Source organism: Mus caroli, unplaced genomic scaffold (genome assembly GCF_978045245.1).
Source record: "Mus caroli unplaced genomic scaffold, Mus_caroli_1 scaffold_10, whole genome shotgun sequence".
Taxonomy (NCBI): domain Eukaryota; kingdom Metazoa; phylum Chordata; class Mammalia; order Rodentia; family Muridae; genus Mus; species Mus caroli.
This window is the reverse complement of record NW_028227265.1, coordinates 3,503,592-3,522,307: the sequence shown is the minus strand read 5'-3', so window position 1 is coordinate 3,522,307 and position 18,716 is coordinate 3,503,592. Positions and strand designations below refer to the sequence as shown.

The 18,716-nt window shown below is 48.5% G+C and overlaps 1 protein-coding gene across 2 annotated transcripts in view; it reads right to left on the bottom strand.

The window, feature by feature from the left end:
• The window catches only part of Pcnx2 (pecanex 2), a 145,394-nt gene that overhangs the window by 19,796 nt on the left and 106,882 nt on the right, over positions 1-18,716 (bottom strand). For both annotated transcript variants that reach the window (XM_085843512.1, XM_021170316.2), the window contains exons 24-27: positions 16,111-16,169; positions 12,942-13,157; positions 2,593-2,846; positions 766-999 (exon numbers count right to left, since the gene is read on the bottom strand). In XM_085843512.1, the coding sequence (XP_085699638.1) occupies positions 766-999; positions 2,593-2,846; positions 12,942-13,157; positions 16,111-16,169 (763 nt within the window). The remainder of the gene's footprint in view (positions 1-765; positions 1,000-2,592; positions 2,847-12,941; positions 13,158-16,110; positions 16,170-18,716) is intronic.

Below are 18,716 nucleotides of genomic sequence, written 5' to 3'. Positions count from 1 at the left end.
TAAACCTGAAGCTCACTGGTCTCGTGCTGGGCTGGTGGTCCATGCATCCCCAGCATCCCACCTGTCCCTGTCCCACCCCCACTACCACTGGAGTTATTGATGTGAATTACTGCCCCCGACAGCATAATGCAATTTTAAAAGAGGAAGTTTCTAGTATGCTACACTACAGGCTTAAACTGTAGTGACCCGGTGATGGTTTGCATATGCTTGGCCCAGGGAGTGGCACTATTTGGAGGTGTGGCCTTGTTGGAGTAGGTGTGTCACTGTGGGTGTGGGCTTTAAGACCCTTGCCCTAGCTGTCTGGAAGCTAGTCTTCCACTAGCAGCCTTCAGATGAAGACGTAGAACTCTCAGCTACTCCAGCCCTATATCTGCCTGGATGCTGCCATGTTCCCACCTTGATGATAATGGACTGAACCCCTGAACCTGTATGCCAGCCCCAATTAAATGTTGTCCTTATGGGAGTTGTCTTGGTCCTGGTGTCTGTTCACAACGGTAAAATCCTAAATAAGACAGACCCTGAGCATAGTTTAGAGAAGACAGATACTTTCAAAGCTCTGTCACTGGAGACAAAATCATATTATTGCCTAATCGAATACTAAACCTTTATTTGCTTCAGTACTAAACATTTATTCAAAACATGATTTTTTTCCCCTCACCTCTATTTTCTTACTATCAACCTTGGAGCACAGGAGGAGAGAAGAGGTTAAGACCCTCGCTTTCTTGGCTTACACTCAGTTCCTCAGGCCCCATCTTCCCTTCCTACCTCCTGTCTTTTCCCTGCGCAGTACTGAATCCACTCCAGGAACACGTTGCAGTAACTCGCCCGGGTGATCCCCTGGAGACACGGGACGTAGTCATCATCGATGTTGATGTTGAACATGGCAAGGTCACGCTCGATGTGATGCCACTTGGCAAAGGGCTGCAGGGACTTCAGCAGGGATTCATTCTTGACCCACGAGATGAGTTTGGGGGAAGTGACCATGTAGTATATTATGCTCTGCAGAAAGCAAGCAAGATTGTGACATTCCGTAGCCAGTCCACAACCAGGAAGACTTCACTTTTTGATTTACTACGTCTCAGAAGGAAGGGGCTGGAAAGATGCCTCTGAGGCTAAGAAATGACATCATTGCCTCCATCAAAGCCAGCTTTGGCTATGAAGGGTCTGGGGCCTCTAATGGGTTGGCCCCTGTTGGCTCTTGGGACAGGGCAGAGGGCAATGAGGTCCTTGTGCTCGCAGATCATCACTAGGGAAACCAGGAATGTTAAACACTCAGGGTTGTCTCTTCAAAAGAAGAGATGCATAACCCATTTTCTGGGAACGGATGCAGTTGATAGCCTGGTGACCTCTGTGATATCGGCAGGGCCCGGCCACACAGGATTCCCAGACTCTTATCTCAGATTCTTTCTCCCAAGCATTGAGCATTGTTTTTCAGTCAACAGAACCCCTTTCTTTACAGAAGAGGTCATATGTACTTGAAAAGAGATTCAATATGTAATCATATCTTAAATTCTGTTGTATACACATGGGATTGAGCTCAATATCATCATAAAACATCCCTCCCCCCAACTGTGCTGTGTTTAAAGATGGCTAAGTAAACTACTATGCACCAGGCTCTAGAAGTTTGAACCAACACCGGCTACTGAGCAGTGTTGAACCTGATTTCCTTCTTGCCTCACACAGAACAACACTGCTGGCCCCCGAGAGTGCAGAGACCCCCACAGGACAACATAGGATTGTGGAGCCTTCATTGGGCCTTTTACCGCCTCCAGCATGGCTCTATCACAAGGGCTCTCCTGTCCTGCCGGTCCCTGTTTCTTAGTACATACCTCAGCCCAGGCCAGCAGTTGGTACCCTGAGCCAGATGCACATTTTTCTCTACAGGCATCTGAGCTGCACAGTCTTCTCTTCTCTTCCTTCTTTCCCTCCCCCCCCCCTTTCTCTCCTCTCCCTCTGTCCTCTCATTTTTAAAACCATTACACTTCCTAATCTTTGGGCTGAGTATTTGTTGAATAGGGTCTCCTATAGCCTAGTCTGAACTCCCAGTGAAGCCAAAGACGACCTTGACCTTTTGATCCTCCTTCCTCCACCAGCCCCTCCCCCACCCCCAGTGTCGAGGCTACAGATGTGTACCACAACATCTGGTTTTATGCAGTGTTGGGGATTGAACCCAGGGCTCTGTGCATGCTAGGCAAGCACTCTGCCATCTGAGCTAAATCTCCAACCCACAATGCTGGGTCTAAGTTGGACCATTTGCCCAGCCTCTAATGTGGCTCTGTAACTCCAACATGGGTCCTGCTGGCGTTTCCTGGATATTTAATTTGCCCTTCATGACAAGCACCTCCTGCTGTGGTTGAAATGGATAGACACTCAAGGTTGCTGCCGGCCTGCTGTGCTCAGACTCAGTTTAACACAAAGCCCTGAAGGGTTTTCAATAAAGACCAAGGTCCCCAAGCCCCAAGCTGAGGCTCTCACTGGGAGGCTGGGGAGGAGCCTCTGTGTGCCAGTTTGTGTGGAACTAACTGTTGAGGAACCCTGTCTCTCATCATTGCTTCCCAAGCTCCACCCATAGCTCTGGAAAACACATCGTACCTTGACATAGTAGCGGATGAGCACCCTGCGGAGGTCATACACCTGCAGCATGGTGGCTGCGTTGTTATCGATGATGCTATAGCCCTCCAGGATGTACTGTGTGCGCGTGATCTCCCAGGTGAGCCAGCGTAGGTGGAAGGCAGCATTGCAGGACAGCAGGTGTGGCAGGTGGCCGGGTTTGCAGCAGCAGCAGCCTCTGTCATCTTCGTCACCCTCCATGATGGCCTCCACCTCCCTCTGCTGGCAATAGGTTCCTGGCCAAGGACACAGTAGACATTATATGGCACGGAGGTCAGAAGAGGACATCAGATGGTCTGGAACTGGAGTAACAAGATAGTTCTGAACTGCCACGTGTGTTAGGAATTGAACCTAGGTCCTCTGGAAAGGCAGCCAGTGCTCTTAGCCATTGAGCCATCTGTCTAGCCCCATGAGGTGTCTCTTTAAGGTGCTTGAATCAGGTGTTTGTTCTTGAAGCAGGCCCACCAAATAGCTATGATTCTTATAACCATCAACTCTTCAGGTATGGGCAAGCATGTACACATATCCTTCCCTGACCCCGTGTGTGTGTGTGTGTGTGTGTATGTGTGAGTGTCTGTGTGTGTGAGTGAGTGAGTGTGTGTGTGTGTGAGTGTCTGTGTGTCTGTGTGAGTGTGTGTGTATGTGAGTGTGTGTGTGAGTGTCTGTGAGTGTGTGTGTCTGTGAGTGTGTGTGTGAGTGTCTGTGTGTATGTGTGTGTGTGAGTGTCTGTGTGTGTGTGTGAGTGTCTGTGTATGCCTGTGTGTGTGTGTATGAGTGTCTGTGTCTGTGTGAGTGTCTGTGTGTGTGAGTGTCTGTGTGAGTGTCTGTGTCTGTGTGTGTGTGTGTGTCTGTCTGTCTGTGTCTGTGTAGAGCTCTTTATCTTGTTTTGTGACACAGGCCTGGAGCTCACCAAGTGGACTATGCTGGTTCTACTTCAGGTGTGTGCACTGCACTGGGCTTTTTATCCGTTCACAATCTTTCTGACTTTCCTATATTCTCTGTGTTTTTGTTTTGGGGATATATATATGTGCTTTCATGGTAGTCACAGACTTGTTGATGGAGATTTGGAGAATCCCCTCTGTCTTTGGTGAGATAACCCGAGGTTAGAGACACCTGCCCTAGAGCATCTTCCCAGACAAATAACGGAATGGAGACCAGAGGGAAGGGAAGCTTTTAAATACATCATAGCAAGACAATAATGTAAGCCATGAAAGAAAAATAAGACAGGCCAACTGGGTCAAGAACAAAGTATCTTGGGGTGGGAATGAAAACTGCATTCTGCTTAGGTCAACCCGAGCCACGTGGACAAGAACTGCATCCCACCTTCTCAGCCAACATGGGAAGAAGAGAAAGAAGGAACTCCTAGCCTTCCATTCCTGTTGGCTTTAACTCTGCCCTCAGTTAAAGGCTGTGCTATGTGGCCTCAAACTCAGGATGACTGAATGAAAGAGGAGAGCACCAACTGCACTTACCACAAGGGCTACCCTATAGCTTTTGCTAGGTTTGGGCCAGAGAGGATTAGCTCACTGCATTTCTTGTCTCAGGTTTTCCCTGTAGGTTGGAGGTCATTCAACACTGCCCCACCCCTTCTGTGGGTTCATCTTAACCTAATGATTACAATCTGAGGCTGTGCCTCTGGTTTACTTCATTTGTATTGGGGTTTTTTACATTTACCTTTTTTTTTGAGGTGCACTCCAGTGCCACAGTGTGCACAGTGTCCAGCCAGAGTCAGCTCTTTCCCTCTGCCATGTGGGGCCCTGGAATCCAACCCAGGCTATTAGATCTAAAGCAGTGCTTCTGTGTGCTGGGTCATCCTGCTGGCCTGCCACTGATTGCCTCTAACAATGGCTTCTGTTAGCCTAGGGTTTGTTTCTCCACCTTAGGCAGACAAGCAGTTCGAGGTATGTTTGCCTGCCTTAGTGTTAGCACTGGAAAGTTCTAAGCTGTCTCACTGAGAACCTACCTTCTCTCCCAATGTTCTAAGTCTCTGCTTAACCCTATAGACCCAAGGTTTGAACACTGGATGGCTTTGAACTGTAGATGACAGCGAAGTAGACAGGAGACTCAGAGAGGTGGCAAGGGGACAGTTCCAAGAGCAGCAAGATCCCTGCTGGGCAGGGTTACTGTGGAGAGGTGCTCTGCAAGTGCTGCTGCTGCTGCCAGCTTGTGAGGGCGCCACTCTTTGTCTGAGAAGGTGTCAGGTTGTCTCTCCCAGCACAGCCAAAGCCAGGCCCCCTGCTAGCTCGATAGTTCCTACTCCCAAGCTCCATACAGTCTTATTTTCATGAGCAGTTTCTCCTGCACTTTCTAGCCCCACTCTTGAGCAACACTGGATGAGCCAACTCTAAGCAATGACGCTGAGAGCTTGAGCAACACTGGCCCTGTCTACAGGGGGAGAAAACACAAGTACATGAAGTATGTCAGAATGATTTACAACGTTTGCTTTCTGAGCACAACAGAAAGATGTTTTTAATAACTTTTTTTTTTAATTCTGTAGAGTCCGCAGAAATTTACTTAGCATTTAGATATGGCCCCAAGAACAAGCTTTTCCTGACAAACTAGATTTTAAACATACGGTGAGGCCTTTAAATGAACACCCTTGTTTATCACAGTGAAATTTTGTTTCTGGACAACATCCTTTTAAGTGGCTGTAATCAACTCAGAAAGGTGACGTTCGGGTGTCTCATGGGATGCACAGGCGCACCTGGTCCTGCAGGTGAGAGAGGTAAGAGCCCCCTGTTCTCATATCCACCGCAGTTCCTCAAAGCCACATATTCTTTAGGATAGAAAGGTCTGTGTGGGGCAGTGGACCGTGCCACCACATAGAAAACTTGGTAAGGCTGAGCAGATTCAGGAACACCGGGAAACTCTCATAATTGAGAACTGTAGGCATTTAATTCTACACCAAACCAGGTTTCTGTCCTGGATCATGTGACCATGACACCCCTCTGAGAGGACCATGGTCACAACCGGATAACACCTGAAGTGTTTCCACATGCAGATGAGGCATTCCTAACATTTCAGACCAAGCCTCTAGATCCCAAGCCACCCCCAAATGTTTATACAGTCTTATCTATCCACAAGGAATAAAGTGCACAAGCTATTTCACCAAAGATCATCGGAGAGTGCCTGTCTCACTGAGCTGTAACACGCCAGGGAAGAGTTTTCTCTCCCAAAGCTTTCCTCGCTGGACCCCAACCCAGCCCAACCAGCTGGGTGGGCAGGCCTGACCACAGCTACTTCCTGCTTGGTGGCCTCAACCTTGTCCCCTAGCTAACCGCTTTGTCCCACTGCTTGCCACTGACTTTGGGGACAGTGACAGCCTTGAGGAAGAGGTCCAGCAGTCTGCCTTGCTCCAGCTTCCCCTCAGAGAACTGTAACACTTTGGTCTTTCTGGCCATGCCTGAGCCTCGAGAGACCTTTCACTCCCAGCCTACGCAGACCTACACAGACAGGAAGGTCTGGTCTCTTAGAATGAACTAGTGTCTTACTCTAGTTAAATACTCTCTGGTGATATGCAAGATTCCCTGACAGCCGGCGACATGGCTCAGTGGGAGCAGTAGGAGCATGGGAACCTGAGGCCCAACCCTCACACATGTAATCCCAAGGTTTGGATGTAGAGACAGGACCATGCCTGGAGCTTGCTGGCTAGCCAGTCCAGCCCAACCGCCAAGCTCCAGGTTCAGTGAGAGACTCTGTCTCAACAACAATAAAAATAATGTGGTGAGCCACTGAAGAAAACACCCAGAGTCAACCTCTGGCCTCTACACATGTGTGCAAATAACATACATACACACATCTCATACACATATGTGCAAACATACACATGCATGTCATATATATGTGTGCAAACATACACACGAATGTCACACACATGTACAAACATACACATGCATGTCATACATATGTGTGCAAACATATACACAAATGTCACACACATGTACAAACATACACATGAATGTCACACACATGTGCTAACATACCTACAATGTCATACATATGTGAAAACGTACCCACAAATGTCAGGCATGTGTGCAAACACACCCAAATGTCACACATGTGTGCTAACATACCTATGAATGTCACACATATGTGCAAACATACACATGAATGTCACACATGTGTGAAAACATACACATGAATGTCACACACATGTGCTAACATACCTACAATGTCAGGCATATGGGCAAACATACCCACAAATGTCAGGCATGTGTGCAAACACACCCAAATGTCACACACGTGTGCTAACATACCTATGAATGTCACACATATGTGCAAACATACACATGAATGTCACACATGTGTGCAAACATACACATGAATGTCACACACATGTGCTAACATACCCACGAATGTCAGGCATATGTGCAAACACACATGAATGTCACACATATGTGCAAACATACACATGAATGTCATAAATGTGTGCAAACATGCACACACACAAATGTCATACACACATGTGCAAACATACGCATGTTATACACACAAAAGTACACACATCTACACACAAATACATTTAAAAAGTGGAGTTAATCAAAGCTTCCGTGCACACCAGGCAGCCTGATGCAAGATGAATGCTGAAATGCATAGGTCTGTAATCATCTCTGAGAGAAAGTCCTCCCTGTGCTCACTCCACTTGTAGGCCAGAAGAGCTGCAGAACCGACTGGACTCTGAGGAGGAGGCCTTCCTAGGTCATGGGTCATTCAAAACTGCCTCCTCCTCACAGGGCTTTCCTGAGTGCAGGACTCCAAGGTGGTGGGGACTCTGCTAGTGCTGAGGGACACACCCTGTCCACCTAGACCTGCCATACACACCAGCAAGCCTTAGGCTTCCCTACTTAGAAAGGAAGGAAATCATGTGTGCGAGCGTCCACTGGAGACAGCATTCTGTTTTTATGGATGAAGTCTGGGACCCAGGGAGTTAGAAGACCTCTCAAGCTATCCAGACATAAACCATAAAGCCATGACGAAGAGTCAACTGTTGCCAAGACGAAGAGAATTCTACAGAGTTTTAATATTAGTGGGAGGGCTGTGTGTGGATCTCCAGCTAAGATAAAACTTTGAGTTGGATCAGCTGTGAGTGAGATTAGGCTACAGGGATAGTTTCACACGTCCCCACGGGCCAGTGATTATGGGGTCAGCCAAACCGTGAAAAGGCTGATAACATCTCCCACAGACAGGAGCGTAAATCTTGCTTTTAGTTGTTTTCTAGCTCCAACGGGAATGGGTCGCTACATCCCTATTGTACTTTCAGTGTCCCTTCTGCAAGGCTCACCAAGATGCTGAGCAGAGAGAACAGCCTGCAGGATGGGACCACATTAAAATCTGAAGGGATTCTGAGAAAATGAGATTTAAAATTTTAATAACAAATAGACTTGAAAAATGTTTAGACAATACTTACCTCAGTCTTTCCTTATTTAACCCCCTTCCTCCCTCCCTCCTCCTTCTCTCCATTCTCCTCCCCTCCCTCCTTTTTCTCTTCTGTCTTCCTTCCCCTCCCTCCTCCTTTCCCCCTCCATTCCCCTCCCTCTTCCTCCTCCCCTCTCTCCTCCTTGTCTTTTGTCCTCCTTCCCCTCCCTCCTTCTCTCCCTCTTTCCCCCTCCTTCCCTTCCCTCCTCTCCCTTCTCTTCCTCTCTCCTTCCTTTTTCCTTTCTTCCCTCTCCTCCTCTTCCACCATCCCTTTCCCCCCTCTCACCTCCCTTTTCCATGTCTATTTCCTTTCCTCCCTCGCTTCCTCTCTTCTTCTGCTCCCCTCCCCTTTCTATTCACAGTAACAACCCTAAATGTGCTTATCAAAACTTGCCTCCCTCTCAGTAGCAGCCCAGAGCACCCCGTCTCCAGTGGCCACTTTGTCTCCTCTAGTACATCAACCCCAGTGTGGTCACCGCCCCCTTCAGGGCAAACAGATCCTCAGTGCAGTCCTGGGATCCTGTTTCCTCTTCCCCCATTTGTTTGCTTTGCTCCTTTCTTAGCCTGGCCAAGCACTGTAACCTCTGTCACACCCTTGAACATGTAAGGACTTGGAGCTTCCTGTCCTCGGCTTCCTTTTCCCTTGGTTATCCCCCATCCTGCCTTCCATGCTCACACTCACAATGCCAGTGTGGCTTAGGGGAAACCATACCGTAGTGTTCACATGCCCCTTTAAAGTTGTCACCCATAGACTCAGTAAGCTTTCATGCATTCCAAGATTCGTACCCGATTCCCCACTCAGCCCATTCATCGGGTGTCAAGTCCCAGGACAGTGGAGGGCTAGTGTCCACCTGACACCAGTGACAGGTTAGTGCCATCCCATACCAGCAGTGACAGGTTAGTGCCATCCCACACCAGCAGTGACAGGCTAGTGTCATCCCACACCAGCAGTGACAGGCTAGTGTCATCCCACACCAGCAGTGACAGGCTAGTGTCATCCCACACCAGCAGTGACAGGCTAGTGTCATCCCACACCAGCAGTGACAGGCTAGTGTCATCCCACACCAGCAGTGACAGGCTAGTGTCATCCCACACCAGCAGTGACAGGCTAGTGTCATCCCACACCAGCAGTGACAGGCACCATGACAGGGATTTGACCACTGTTTCCTTGCTCCCTTGAGGCCACCTGTATTTCTGAGTCCTGGGTTAGACACAGAGCCACTTGCTTCTCAAGAGAAGTTATGCCAAATGTAGCATAGAAAAGACTCCAGCTCCCTCCCAGGTACACCCTAAGGTGGCGACCATTGTGTCTTTAAGAATGATGGACTGCCAAAGATGCAGAGGAGCTCAGAGTCTCAGTGAGGCTCTGGAAGGGACCCTGAGGCTCTGTAAAGCCAAGTCCCTCAGGAGGTCCACTTAAGAAGCAGATGTGAGAGCACACTGGTTTTTCCAATTAGGAAAGTGGCATGGAGCTCTCAGAAGGCTGAGTGAGAAACCAGAGGGATAAGACTTCAATAACTAGTTGTCTGTGAACCAAGTCAATGCTGCAGTTCAGATTTGAATCAAGTACCCCACAGGCAGTATCCAGATAGGGAGCGACATGGTTGACCACTGCACCCTGAGCTAGCTGTGAGCTCAGGGTCCTTCTTCATCTCCCTTGGGAGGGAGGAGGATGCCTCTTCTGGGGCGGGGGGTAGCTGTCACCTTCAAGGTGCTCTGTCCTGAGCCCCAAGTCCTCAGGCATCTTGTAAAGGAGCAATCCGATGTCCTGTTTGCTCCTCCTCCTCGCCTTCAGAACTGTCTGAAGCCTGACTATTGGCTGAGCAATCCGATACCCTGTCTGTTTGCTCCTCCCCCTCGCCTGACTATTGGCTCCTCGGCCTCTGTCCATCCATCAGGCAGCCAATAGCTTTTCAGGGCCACTGCCCTGTTGGCTCTCTCACGTGCATTGTCTATTTCCTTGGCTTGCTGTTTCAGCTGATATTCACCTGTGAATCCTTGAATAATTAATTACCTTACAGGCTCCTGGAGGGGTGGGCGCCCTTGCAGTCAGAGGCACAGTGACTCACGCGTGCTCACAGAAATGGCTAAGCCATCTGACCTGCCAAGGTCACCTAGCTACCAGAAGGATGGGACAATCTAACAAGAGCTCTGCTTGCCCTCTAGGTACTCAAGTCACTTCTATAGGGACCATAAGACATAGAGGGACATGGCCTGTTCCGTGCTTAAGGCCTGGCCTGGAATGACTTCCCTGTTCTCCTCCACTTTCTGTTAGGCTCCACACTGACCCTTGAAGGCAGTGCACGAAGACACATCCGCTGTGACGCTCGGTCGTGTTAACTGGAGCCGCTCTGTGTCCTGCCACAGTTACTCTGGTCAACCTCCACGTCAGCAAAGCGAAAGCACATTGTGCCGTGGACGTAGTACTCAGCCATATTGCTAGAGCAGCTGGCCTTTCTCTAACTAATATACCCACAATGGACATCTCAGGGGTCATCTCTCATGATAAGAAATGAGAAACCAGATACCCTTTGACCCAGATCACTTGTATGTGACCGTGACTTTGGTCAAAGGGTATCTGGTGCACTTGACCTGGACTCTGACTAAGTTGACAGCACAGCAAGACAGAAAGGCGAGGTGACCAACAGGGGAGCACTCAGGAGGAGAAGTGGTGGTAGAGGCTATTTATCTACTCTCTGGGGACAGCAGCATCCAGTGTTTCAGTGATGGGGGGGGGGGTGTCAGCCCTGGATCCTTGCAGCTGCCTTGTGACTTTAAGATTTATATGTGTGCACGTGTGTAAGTGTATGTGTGTTTGTATGTGTGTGTGTGCTGTGTGTGCATGCGTCCTGTGTATGCAAATGCTCACGGAAGACAGCAAAGGTCAGCAGACCCCGAGAGCTGGTGCTGAGAACTGAATTCAAGTTTTTTGTTAACAGAGCCAAATGCTCTAACCACTGAGTATTTCTCCAGTTCCTGCTGTGTGACTTCAGATGTTGGACTCGCTCAAAACCACAAGACACCTGGCCCATGCTGCTCAGGCTAATCCTCATTCCTGGATGCACTCTCTCATAAAGCCTTCTTCTCTTGTGTTAACCAGGGTTGATTTCTGTAGCTTGACACTAGGACCTCCTGTTAACATGATACAACTCTTCACCAGCTAGGGTTTGGGAGGGGGAAGACAGAGACTCTCTTCCCCATGACCCCAGGTTTCTGGCTTCCTTCTCTGGTAGATTTCCTTCTTCCTAAAAAACTATAGCCCAGTGGCATGCATGTAGTTCTGTGTTTGATCCCTGGTATGAGAGAGGGAGGGAGGGAGAGAAACAGAGAGTTGGAGGAAGAGGAGGAGGAGGAAGAATCAGCTGTGAAGCTGCAAGTGTGCACATAGGTCCCATTCCTTCTACTGGCTTCCTCAGTAGCTTTCCAGAGGAGAGGGAGAGGGGGAGGGAAGGGGAGAGGGAGGGAGAGGGGAAGAGGAGGAGGGGGAAGGGGAGGGGGAGAGGGAGAGGGAGAGGGGGAGGGAGAGGGGGAGGGGGAGGGAGAGGATGAGGGAGAGGGGGAGGGAGAGGGGGAGGGGGAGAGGGGAAAAGGGAGAGGGAGAGGGAGAGGGAGAGAGGTGGAGAGAACTCTATCTCTGTGGGTGCTCTCTTTGACTGTCCCCAGGCAGTGCCAAAGAAGATTAAATTTGACCAGAAGACCGGGAATTCGGAAGCAAACTAGAATGAGGGAGAAGAGGTCCAGAATACCCCCAAGGAGGAAGCCAGCCTCCGTGGGGAATACTGGAATATGCACCAAAGAGAAACAAAGCCAGTAACAGTCCTTTGGGGTCAACTGCGTTCTTCCCCAGAACTTTAATTTTGTTCAGCTATAGTGTTTTGAAGTCTCTGTGTTTAAAACTATGATCTTACTAAGTCAAAGAAATTCTACTGTAGAGGAAGGTATGGGATCCAGGTAAATCAGCCGCCATTTGTCCCTGAAGACATTGCGACTGTCCTGATCTTACAGGCAAGTGGGGTTCCCACTGTGGTTGATGGAAAAAGAGAAAGCAATGAACACAGGAAACTCCTAGGAGCTCCTCGTTTTTCTGACAGAGTTTCTCTGTGTAGCCCCGTCTCAGAACTCACTCTGTAGACCAGGTAGACCTCGAACCTAGAGATCTGTCTGCCTCTGCTTCTTGAGTACTGGGATTAAAGGCATGTGCCATCACTGCCCAGCAGGAACCCCTTCTAAATTTTAATCCAATATGTTGTGGTGACATTGGTTCCCCGCAAACAGGGAAACATGGCCTGGTTAATTTTGTCTACCACTTCACTCTGAGCTGTTATTGCATTAATTACTTTGCTCGCTGCTGTGGTAAAACAATTTGGCTAACTCAATTTAAGAGAGGAGGGGCTTACTGGGGCTCTGGGTTTGAGAGGACACAGTCCACTGGGGTGGAGAAGGCACATCAGCAGGGATGGCTTTTGCCCACAGTGGTGAGGACGCTCCCTCCGGGTGGATCAGAGAGCAGGGGGCAGATCAGAAGGTGTCATTGCTTCTCTAGCTGACTGGGGTGGGCTTCTGTCAGAATGCCTGGTCAAGAGTAGAGAATGCCTTGATTCCCACGCAGCAGAACAGTCCCCGAGTCTTTTGCTCATGGTGGGTTTTTTACTTAAAATATTTATTTTTATTTGTGAGTAAGTGTGTGAGTGTGCACATGAGAGTTCAGGGACCCACAAAGGCCAAGAAGCATCAGACCTTCTGGAACTCAATTGGTTGTGAGCCCCACAATCTGGGTCCTCTGCAAGAGTAGTACATGCTTTTAGTGACTGAGCCATCTCCCCACCCCTGAAGGAGGTTTCTAAGCAGTGCTCTCTGCCCAACCCACTGAGTTGATGCTTAACCCTACACACTGAGTCAGAGAAAGAAACTCCTACCTCGGAACTCCAGTCCCCGAAGCTGAAAGGTGACGAGACCGTTTCCGATTTCAATCAGGTGGACGAAGGCGTTGAGGTCATCCGAGGCCAAAATGAAGCAGTCACCGGAACTGTAGTTGCCCCAGCGGCCAAGCACCAGGTCTCCACAGAGAGACTCCTGCAGGGTCCGGGTCAGGTGCTCGTAGAAGATGGAGTTAAGGTTGTTGTCATCACTCCCTGAGGACGGGTGGGACAGGAAGTACACCATTGTATGCTCATCTCATGCTCAGACCCTGAAACGGTGTGCTGCCCTCTGAGTGAGGCTGGAGTCTATGTACACAGCAGCACCAGTTTCCACCTGCTTTGGTGGATTATACTGAGACCTCCTATGCCTTCCCTCTAGACCCTGATGTAACCTTTAGACAGATACATTGTTGCCTAAATGCAGATGACTTCCATAATCCTGTGTTGGGCTCGACACTCTGGCCTTGGGGGCTGGCAGTGCCTGCAGTGCAAGACTGAGGACCCAAGTTTGTCCTACAGAACACGTTTTTAGAAAGACAACCGTAGTAACAAGCACTTACAATCCCAGCACCAGGAAAACAGAGGGAGGTGATTCCAGGGGTTCTCTGGCCAGATACCCTAGCTCACTGAGCTAGTTCCAGGCCACTGAAAGACCCTGACTCAGAAAACAAAGTCAGATGACTTTTGAAGAATAGTTCTTGCCTACACACACACACACACACACAATCACACCCATGTGCATACACATATACACGTATATACACATGTGCACACATGTACACACACACTCACATGTACACACAAGCATACACACACATGCACCAGGCACACCCGCATACATATACACACATGCATACACACACACATGTACATACATGTACACACACACACACACACACAGACTTTTGAACTCTAGGCCTATACCTTCTCTACTTATCATGTCCTGTCTCAAATGCTCCCTGGCTTCCTTGTATACAGAAGAACGTTGGGGCTGTCTCATTGTGCACAGTTGTGAGTAAAACCATCACAAAGCAAAACTAACTTTACACTCCTGTCAGTAAACCCTGGCTCTGGGTCCACCATTCCCACAGTGGCTGTCCATTTGTGTTTCTCTAGTAGGAACTGAGAGAGTTGCCTCTATGTCCCAACCAGGGTTAGATTCTGTTAATGCTGCTCATTGGTTAACCTTCAACACTCGGTCAGATGGATGGGGAGAGAAAGGGAGACGAAAGGGTGCTGGAAGGAGATGGAACGAGGATGCCCCACTTCCTGGTGGAAAGACAGGGCTATGTGTGGAGAGGTAAACTGAGGTATGTGTTGCATTTCCATGGTTTTCCTCCAGACTCTGACTGCAGCTCTCCCTCTCTGGCTGCCTCAAGATGAGGGCTATAAGCTTTCAGGGGAAGACTGGACAAACGGGATATTCCTTTTCATATGTGATTAATTAGGTAGGCCAAAGGAGAACTGGGGAGGCCAAAGAGAAACTCCAGGACCTTGACTGCAGGAGCAGGAAACCTTTGAATAGCCAGGCAGGCATGGAGCTTCACTCAAGACTTCTTATATGTTGTTTACCAGAGAGGAGACAGGTTCTATGAGGTCATCCACAAAGGCTGCGCCCTCACTCTGCACCCATGGTTAACAGAGCTCGAGGCTGGCCTCAGCATGGAGATATCTCTGAGCATTATATGGGGAGGAGGACCAGGCTGTTGCTAAGAGACCCGTGGGGGCAGCTATCAGACACTGAGCCCCTGATTCAGCGCTGGAGCTGAAGTGATAAGCTGAGACATCGATAAGTTGTTTATGATTGACAGAGAGAACTGCTGATAAGATGTCTCCATGTACCAGCCTGCCAGCCTGCTCCATATTCAGTGTCTGTGATGAATCGGCTGGCATGGAAGACACTGATTAGAGGCTACCATCAGTTCCTTGTACTTTTAAAGAGAGCCCCAAATGGGAATTAGCCCTTCTTACTGTGTACACGGTTCTATACTCAAACACAATAAGTAAACGTAGAAATGTGGCTCAGGATGTATTCTTAGTACACACTGCCCATGCGTCTGTATAATTAGGGAAAATGAGACATTATGGTCATCTGGATGCAGGATGCGTTTCTGAGGCTGTCCCTGTGCCTAATGTAATAATCCTGATGTGTCACTCAATCTCACAGCTGCATGCCAGCGACTGTCCCTCTTCCTCTCCTTCCCCTACACCCTGACAGAAAGTCTCACAAATAATAAGCCTGACTCTGCAGTGCTCCCACACTTTAAATTCCGATTTTATGCTACGTGTGCTGCTTATGCAGTCTCGGTATAGATGGTCCCGATAAAGACAGCTTCACTTCTGCATGTGGGATTTACACAGGGGAGATGGGATGCATTTGGTAGTTGCTTTCCAGATGTTGTGTCTGATCTTTACAGGGGCTGGTGACCTCTGGTCTGATGCTTGGGTGATACTGGGTGGTGGTGACAGCCAGCTGCAGCTTCATGTCAGCCCTGGGATCCCAGATCCTGGGAGGGAGCAAGGACACTGTTCTTTCTAGAGACAAGGATGAGGCCTATGCAGATGTCCACCTTAAATAAAATCACTTTAAATTGACATCCTGATAAGAAAGAGACAAAATGGCTAAAAATGAGATCAACTATAGAAAGAAAAGTCAAAGGATTTTTCTCTATCAGGTGACTCCACTGCTCCACGTTGAGCAGAGTTTCTGACGAGTTCTTCATGCTCAGTCCTACAGTGGTTTGTTAATATAAAGGCCAACACAGGGCCATGGTTTAGTTTCTTTATAAAGACTGGGCCCCACTATGCCACCTAGGCTGGTCTGGAGTTTCTGGCCCTCATGCACCTGTTTCCTGAATGCTGTAACCATTCCCAGCTCAAAGGATATTTTCCTTAGAGACCAGCTCTAAGGTTTAAAGTCTGCTCTACACAAAGAATTTAATACGTGCTCATGGGGTAACTGGAAACAGTCACTGACCAATTTAGCATATTTCTAAAGCAACCCTTGGGGGGGGGGGATTGATGGGCCTACTTGCCCAGTTATGCCCTGTAGTCAGTGTATTTATGGAGCCTCTGTCATGGCTGCATAGACTGTACTTAAACCTTCTTTGATATCTATCTGCCTAACAAAAGAAACACAGTTTGAAAGAATATAAAAAGTGCTTACCTGGGTCTCTTTCCATTTGCACGGCCAGCCTTGTGTTGGAATTATCCATGCGCCTTGTACTGGAAGGGGCCACAGAGAGGTGAAAGGTCATGGTTAGATCCCTGTCCTTAGAGAGCTGATATTACAGAACAAATGTGAGGTGGGTGTGCAGGCTGCTTACAGGGGAGGAGGACACGCCCCCCACCAATGCTGCTGAGAAAGAGGAGTTGGTCTCTACCCAGCACGGGGGAGCGGGGAGAAAGGCTGCTCTGTGCCTTACGGACAATGTCCTTGTCTTTTAAGACATTTTGAGCACAAAGTTAGAGCAAGTGTTTGGACTTCCACAGAAATGCTGCTCACTTTCAGAATTAAAAAACAAAAAAGAATATTACCATCTACTCTGTGTGAATGTGTGTGTGAGAATGTGTGTGTATATGTATGTGTGTGTATGTGTGTGTCTGTGTGAGTGTGTGACTGTACATGTGAATGTGTGTGAATGTGCACCTCATGACACTCATGGGCAGGTCAGGGGACAGCTTGCAGGAGCGAGTGCTTCTCTCCCACCATGCAGGTGCTGGGGATCAAAACTGGGTCATCCAGCGCAGCGACAGGGCACCAAAAATGCCACTGGCCTCAGTTTCAGAATTTGTTCACACAAAGTACCTTTGCTTCCCTTTGTTTCTAGAAAACAGCTGTGGGCGGCCACCATCTCCACCACCAGCATCTACCAGTTGGGGGCATACTTACCGATTTTCTTTGGTTGAACCATGAAAACAACTCTTATAAACTTAGGAAAGGGTAGATTGTCTGCAGCCCTGGCAACAAGGAGTCACCGTAACAGGGCTCATCTTAACAGCTGCATCGTGATTCATGGCTCTTAAAAGGCATCAGTGGTGATCAGAGGGGAAAGGCTTCACTCTGTGACCAGCTAGAAAATCTCTCCAAGGCACAGCACAGTGGTTCTCAGCCTTCCTAATGCTGCAGCCCTTTAACACAGTTCCTCATGTTGTAGCAACCCCCACCATAGAATTACTTTGCTGCTACTTTCTAAGTGTAATTTTGCTACTGTTATAAGTTGTAAGTATCTGCAACCCACAGCTTGAGAACCACTGGAATAGATGCTCAACCCACCGGTATCCCCAAGACAAACCCCTTATCTTTCATGCCCCGTGCCTCGTGCCCCTTGAAGGTCAGAGTGTGCTCTGCTCGGATTAGCCGTTTTTGTATTTCAGACACAGAGTACTACTCTCACTGGCCTTTAAATGGCAGAGGGTGTCAGTAAGATGCCACTGAAATGGATGGTGCTTAGCTGTGATAAATGTGGCTAGTTCACACCTTTGAGGCCACTCTGAGAAAGGTTTTGTTTTCGTTTTTGTTTTTTGCCAAGACACAGCAGCATGAATACGAGGTTTAGGCACAGGGTCCCAATTCTGAAGGATTTTCTACTATGATACCTCCCAGGAAGAGAGACAGCTGCATGCCCATGTACATGTGTACATGCATGCGTGTGTTCACATACACCCGTGTGCATACATGTATGTGTGTGTGAGTATACAGGCGCAGAAGATAATCTAGGTTGTTAGTCCCTGGGCACCTCTTACCTTATGTTTGAGATGGGGCCTCTCCTTGACCTGCAACTTTGCCACATTGGCCAGGCTACCTTGCCCATTAGCTTTCAAGAATCTGCCTGTCTCTGCTCCCATCTTGCTGTTGGGACCCCATGCTCACACTGTTGGTATTTTTATATAGGTTTTGGAGATTTGAACTCACATTCTTATGCCTTTAGAGCAAGTGCTTTACTGAGCCATCCTCCAAGCCCGTCCAGTTGCCCCTGATGCTGCACACTTGACTTAGATTTAAATGTAATCCTTGACATACTCAGTATAATTTAGCCAACAATGAGCATTTGTCAGGAATGTCACCAGAATGCTGAGTTCTTGGCTGAACCTGTCTCCTGGGGATTGGAACTAATAACAAGAATAGCAGGGTGGGATTATGTTTTTAATCAATGAAATGGCTTGTCTTCAGGAAAAAAAAAACAAAAACAAAAACAAAACAAAACAAAACCCAACAGCATCGCTTGTTTCCCTGTCTGCCGCAGACATTTGCCAACCACCTAGGTAGGGTCCGGTGTGAACGTGGTGGAAGATCCCACAGAAGGACTACAGAGGAGAGCTCTTTGGCTGCTATTCAGAAGGCAATGAGTCCGACATGCTGCTCCATCCTGCTTCAGGTTCCCTCCCAAACAGACTCACAGCATCTCTCAAAACAGCAGAGCCCAGGGCAGCAGAAAATCAAGCAAAGAACAGAATCCTTCATAATGAAGGTGGAAATCCCATGTCTGCATACTCGGTCCCTAAACGGAATTTTAATTTCACCTTAAGACCTAAGACAAATGGAATTTCCAGCTGCAAAATAAACAATTTTTAAAGTGGGAGTGAGCCAAAAGAAAGTCAATTATCCAGTTCCTTGGGGAGCTTAGACACTTTCTAAAACTCTGTCCACTTGCGATGTAATCTTTCCCAAAGGGTGGCAGCCGCTTTGGAAAGCTCAGTCCTCATGAGCAGTAGCTCAGTCAGGACACCAGACATCTCCAGGCCTAGGGCATCTCTGTCTCTCAGAAGGCA